General features: G+C 44.8%; 1 protein-coding gene across 2 annotated transcripts; it reads right to left on the bottom strand.

The window, feature by feature from the left end:
* Positions 1–312: 312 nt before the first annotated feature.
* On the bottom strand, positions 313–3,099 carry LOC123086411 (probable leucine-rich repeat receptor-like protein kinase At1g35710). 2 transcript variants are annotated; one of them, XR_006440847.1, is made up of 3 exons: positions 2,497–3,099; positions 1,020–2,387; positions 313–911 (listed from the first exon to the last, which is right to left on the bottom strand). XR_006440847.1 is itself a non-coding variant. In XM_044508175.1 (2 exons), the coding sequence occupies exons 1-2, from the start codon at positions 1,093–1,095 to the stop codon at positions 532–534; spliced, it is 456 nt and encodes a 151-aa protein (XP_044364110.1). In that variant the 5' UTR covers positions 1,096–2,033; the 3' UTR covers positions 313–531. The 2 variants fall into 2 exon arrangements, 1 of the variants encoding a protein (XP_044364110.1); XM_044508175.1 differs by lacking the exon at positions 2,497–3,099 and having other exon boundaries at positions 1,020–2,033.
* Between the last annotated feature and the right edge of the window lie 2,634 nt (positions 3,100–5,733).

Raw genomic sequence — 5,733 nt, 5'->3', positions numbered from 1 at the left:
GATGATTGCTTTGGAATACAAAGCGGGGGGTAAACCCTTTTTCTCAAATCAGTAGTCTATTGAACTAAAGGCATCTGGTAGGAAATTGATTCAACAAAATATGTATATTTTTGCTAAACATCCAGCCTATCATATATGTTTCCACTAAAACATACTCCCTCCATCCCACATAATATAAGAGCGTTTTTTACACTAGTATAGTGTCAAAAATGCTCTTATATTATGGGACGGAGGGAGTACTTACTATATATATCCCCTTTAAAAGCATTGATGCACATGCACAGATCCACTTTTGACAATTACGAGCAAAACTATCTGGGGAAGAAGGGTCATTTTTGTGCACTTCAATTGAATGAAAAGAACAAGATTTGTTTTCATCCAAGAGTTTTCACGATCCTTGTGATATTTGATATTGAAATTACAAGTAACTATTTCCTTGGTATCCATCGTTTTGTCCTCAAAATCTACACACAAATACAAACTCATGGGCCAAATATATAATTGGCAGCACAGGAGGCTACCTATATAGCTTCATATATTTTTTATGGTGCCACAAAAATCATGCAAATCTTGCAGCCTGATTTCATGAAGGGGCCTAAGCATGAGCTCTGGATGGCTTCTACTTGTGAGGGCCTGGTATACCTGCTGCATTGTTGGCCGGGCTTTTGGAGAGACTTGCAGACAAGCAAAGGCCATCAAAGCAACCAGGATGACATTTTTCTCCTCATCGACAGTCGACGGTGCTATGATCCGTCGATCCAGGATGTCCTTGAGCTTTGCCGGCTGCTCTGTTTGGCCAAAGAATGGAAGGAGCAGATCACCTGGGTGCTTTCCCATCAATACTTCGAGTGCAACCACGCCGAAGCTGTACACGTCACATTTCTCAGTCAACACATTGGTAGATGACAATTCTGTAGTAAAACAAAATCAGAATATCAAAACATATTGTTTCTCTTGTTCTGAATCACATTTTCGTATTCATTGAAGGATAGAGATGTATTAAGACCATGAATGAGAACCTGGTGCTATGTAGCCATATGTCCCTGCAAAGATAGTGATCCAGCTTGAGCAACTGTGCTCCAACTTCCTCGCCATGCCAAAGTCTGAGACATAAGCTTTGTAATTGAGGTCCAGAAGAATATTGCTGCTTTTTATGTCACGGTGCACGATTGGATCATCTCAATCATGGTGCAAGTAGGAGAGAGCTTGAGCTATGTCCGTCACAACAACAATTCTCTTTGCCCAATCCAGCTCCTTTGCTAGCTCTTGCTCATGCAAAATAGATGATAGGCTTCCCCTCTCAATAAGATCGTACACAAGGAATTTGCATTGGGAGTGGGAACAAAAACCATATAGCCTGACGATGCTTCGGTGCCTGATTTTTGTGAGCACTTCAATCTCAGCGTGAAATGTCTCCTCATCACTGAATTTTTCCACTGAGTGAAGGAGCTTGACGGCAAAGATAATTCCTCCTACAAGCTGAACTCTGAAGACCGATCCGTATCCTCCAACACCGATGCAAAATTTCTCATTAAAATTTTCTGTTGCACTGAGGATGTCTTCAAATGCGATCTTTCCATCAAAATTCCATATGGAAAGCATATCTCCAGACTTTCTTTTGATAGTAGCATTTTCTTGTTTTCTTCTCCAAGAAACGACCATAATGCTTGCTATTGTGAGGCAGGCGAGGGGGAAGGGAGCAAAAGCAAGAAATACCATACTTGGATGTATTCTTCTTTGGTGTGTTTCACATAGAGGTATGTCATACCAATCGCCGCATAAATCCATATTACCGTCAAGTGAGACAGAAGATGCATCGATAGAAGGAACTTTGCCAGCCAAACTGTTATATGACAAATTCAGTGTAGACAGTCTGTGAAGATTAGAAAAAGTCGCTGGGATGGCACCACTTAAATTGTTTCTACTCAAATCCAGCTCAATAAGGTTAGCAAGATCCCCGAGTTGTTGTGGTATTTCTCCTGTCAATAAGTTGTCTGGTATGGATAAATATGACAAAGAGCTACACTGTCCTATCTGAGGTGGAATATTTCCTACAAATTGATTCCTCCTTAGATCCAGATGTGAGAGAACAACAAGAGATCCTAATTCTAGTGGTAATTGGCCATCTAGCTGGTTGGAATGAAGTGCCAGCTCTTCTAGAGAGACCAATTTCGAGAAGGTTGAAGGGATGGAACCATTTATTTGATTTTTAGAAAGATATAGGTATTGCAAACTCGCCAGATTTCCTATGCTTCCAATGGATCCTTTGGACAAAACATTGTACGACAGATCGAGAAAAGTTAGTTTAGAACAATCACCTATCGATGCTGGGATTGGGCCCGAGAGAGCGTTGCCACTGAGATCCAAATAGACAAGATTGGGTAAGTCTGCAAAGTGGAAAGGCTTATCAAATTCCCTGGTGTCCCTACTGTACTAGGCATGGTAGAAACAAATTGCTGTAGGAGAGATCAGTGGAGGTTAGTTTAGTAAAATTACCTAGGAATGTTGGAATGGATCCATTCAGGCCATTGTTGGATAGATCCAAGTGAGTGAGCTTGGCAAGAGCACCGATGCTTGATGGGATTGGGCCCGAGAGAGAGTTGGTGCTAAGGTTCAGATAGACAAGATGGGACAAATCTGCAAAGTGGAGGCTGTCTAGCCTGCCTTGAAGGCCACAGTGTGCAAGCAAAATGTTGGACACAACTAGGGCAGCATCACCCTGGTCACGGCCATGAGGCACAGTGTTGCTGCAGTCAACGCCCATCCAGCTACAGGGGCTCGTTTCCTTTCTCCAAGAGCCCAGATCATAGTCCCAATTGTATAGGCTAGATTTCCATTGGAGAAGTGCCTCAGCCTGCCGATCCAGTGACGAATGCGTGGACTTTGAGGAAGAAGTAAGGCGTGGCAAGGCTAGCAGAAAGAGCAGCAGCTCCAAGGCAAGGAGAAGGCTCATGTTGTGCAGGTTTAGTTCATAAGTGAAGCTCCAGAGCACACACATTACATATAGTCTGCTGATGCCGTTGATAGTTCTAAATAAATAAAGTGATTGGGAGGATTCCCCGAGAGACCTCGGGCAAGACCGGATCACATTCTGCTCCACACAAGCTTGTAAAACGCGTTGGGCCGCTAGCACGGACGGACATCATTCTCTTCTTTCTGTCAGTAGTGCTCTAGTCCTTCAAGTGGCCATGTGGGGGCGAATGCTGACTAAAAACGTGTCATGTGCTTGTCGACCGGATTAGTGATTAGTTATGCGGGTGCTACTTTACTGAATTGGAGGAAGCCGCGTACTCTGCTCGTGGTCGTCGCACCTCCCGTTCAAAGTCCTCCACCGGAGCCGATTGAGAGGGGTGAGGTCACGGGACATGGACACATGGTGATGGCAGCTCTATTTATCATAAACAAAAGAAAGGTTAGCAGGAGACGAAGTTAGCATTAACCTGATGCAGTGCAGCTGACTCCCAGTCTTTGGGGCGGGTGTGTGGTCTTGCTTTCATTCCTTGGACTGAGACTTGACAATCGGCCGGCAAAGAATCTCTGAAAGCTCCAAAGCACACACTACAGTAGTAACACTACCTAGTCCGATGACTTTGTTGACCGTTCGTCGATCATGCAGCCGGCCAGAAAGCACGCGTATCATTGACATGCTTTCTAGTGTAGGTGATGCTCCGAATAACACACATTTACATACATGGATGTATATAGTCTGTCGTTGTCATTAATATTTCAGAAACAGTCATTGCGAGGCTTGCCGTGTAGCCTATGCTTGGCCAGATTGTGGAGCTGATTGCGCACAAGACCTTCCTACATTCTGATTCACACAAGCGTGCATCAGTGACCATTTTTTCCTCCAAAACTGAATGACTGACCACCAGTCGAGAGTCCTGAATTGAGTCTGGGTCCGGTGCTGCAGGAAAAGTCCTCACAAGTCACTATCATTCCTTCTGGAATATGTTAAGCCAGACAATCCAAGAGTAGAAACAAATGCATACCCATAGCAACCGGTGACTGCTTCAAAAAAAAAACCCCGATGATATCTGATCTGATTTGAGATTCAAGACACCTCACAACCCTTGTATTTGTAGAGACATAACCTTGGATTTTCTGGCCCGTTGGAATGAAGGACCTTCTCTTCCTGCACCTTTGATTTAACCCTTGAGGTGCTCATGTGGCGCGAATGTTGATTCCTCGCAACCTGTAATTACAATTGAATCGGATTATTAAGAGAATGCTACTTGACTCAATTCGAGCAAGCAGCGCGCATTGGGAGTGCTACCCTGCTCGTGGTCGTTGCAGCTCCCATCCGAGGTCCTCCCCTTCCCGGAGCCGACTGAGAGGGGTGGGGACGTTGGGCAAGGCGAACGCCGGCGATATGAGGCTGCTCAGTTTGCATGCTCGGCGGTGGTGGCGGGGGAGCTCGCAGATGCGGCGGCGCGTCAAGGGCAGAGGGGGGAAGCGGCGCAGGAGATGTGGAGGGTGGGGCCACTGAGGCACCCCCGTGAGGGGCGGGGAAGGGGAAGAATAGAGAAGGTGGAGAGGAAGAAGATGACATGTGGGACCCACATAGGATGGCATAGGAGCTTTTTCAGTTTTTGATTAAGTGGGGAGCACTAGTAGAAAAAGGATCAAATGTGAGACACATTAGTCCCGGTTTGTAACAGAACCGGCACTAATGTGTCCATTAGTGCCGGTTCCAACGGCTAGGCGGGAGGAGCTCTTTAGTACCGGTTCGTGGCGAACCTTTAGCACCGGTTCGTGCCACGAACCGGTACTAAAGAAAGTGGTGGCAGGATGTTGTCAGAGTGGGGCCCTTCCAGCACCTTTAGTACCGGTTCGTGGCACAAACCGGTACTAAAGGTCGTCCTATATAAACCCTTCGTCCACCCGCACTCTGTTCTTCCCCCTTTCCCCTCTCCTTCTCCTCTGTTCTTCCCTTCTTCCTCTCGAGTTCATCACAAAATTTGCCCCAAATTTGCCAAGATTTGCAGGCCCCCATCCATTCAAATGATCACCAAGGTTAGCAACTTTGTCCTTTCATCTCTCATTGCTAGATTAGCTCTTGCATTGGTTTATATAATGATTAATTGTGGGTTTTAGTAATCTGGGAGGAATTATATGTGGTAGTATTTGATTTATATGCAATTTGAGGTCAAAATAACACTTAGTTTGCATATGTAGATGTGGTTTACTTAGTGCCTTCTAAATCTCCGTCGTAACCATCGTCGATCGCCCGCACCGTCCCGTCGCCGGCACCACCTTGTGGTGAGCCTCTTGTTCATGAATGTTTTACATTATCAAATTGATGTTTGTGTGATTTGGATATATAGTTACTCGTATAATTGTCTTACCCGTACGTTATTTGTTATACATAGTGCCATGGTTTTGATATCCGTCCCCGTCGGCCCTCGTCCTTGTTATGATTCGGATGTGGTATATTCTCTTTTAAAACTATTTGTTGCATTTCGTGTTTATGACAAATTATGCCCATCAAGTTGACATAGATATTTTTTATCTAGGAGGTATGTGAACCGGAAATTCCAACCGACCCTGTTGTCGAGAGGTTAAATTTAGTTGAAAGAGAAAACGAGTACTTGAAAGAAAAATTAAAAAGAATTGAGGGGGAGAAGATGGAATTGGAGTTGCATGTTGCCGATGTCGTCGATGATCACAAGATCAAGATGGAGAAAATGCGCTTGAAGATTAGAAAGATTAGAAAATATGACATCGATAGTG

This window comes from Triticum aestivum, chromosome 1B (genome assembly GCF_018294505.1).
Source record: "Triticum aestivum cultivar Chinese Spring chromosome 1B, IWGSC CS RefSeq v2.1, whole genome shotgun sequence".
Lineage (NCBI taxonomy): Eukaryota > Viridiplantae > Streptophyta > Magnoliopsida > Poales > Poaceae > Triticum > Triticum aestivum.
Note: the sequence above shows the minus strand (reverse complement) of the source record. Positions and strands in the feature narration are given on the sequence as shown.

Excerpts from the sequence above, each read along its gene's own strand:
- LOC123086411 (XM_044508175.1), bottom strand. The coding sequence starts at position 1,095 with ATGGCGAGGAAGTTGGAGCACAGTTGCTCAAGCTGGATCACTATCTTT. Across the intron at positions 912-1,019 it reads ATATGGCTACATAGCACCAG|AATTGTCATCTACCAATGTG; the intron begins GTTCTCATTCAT and ends GTTTTACTACAG.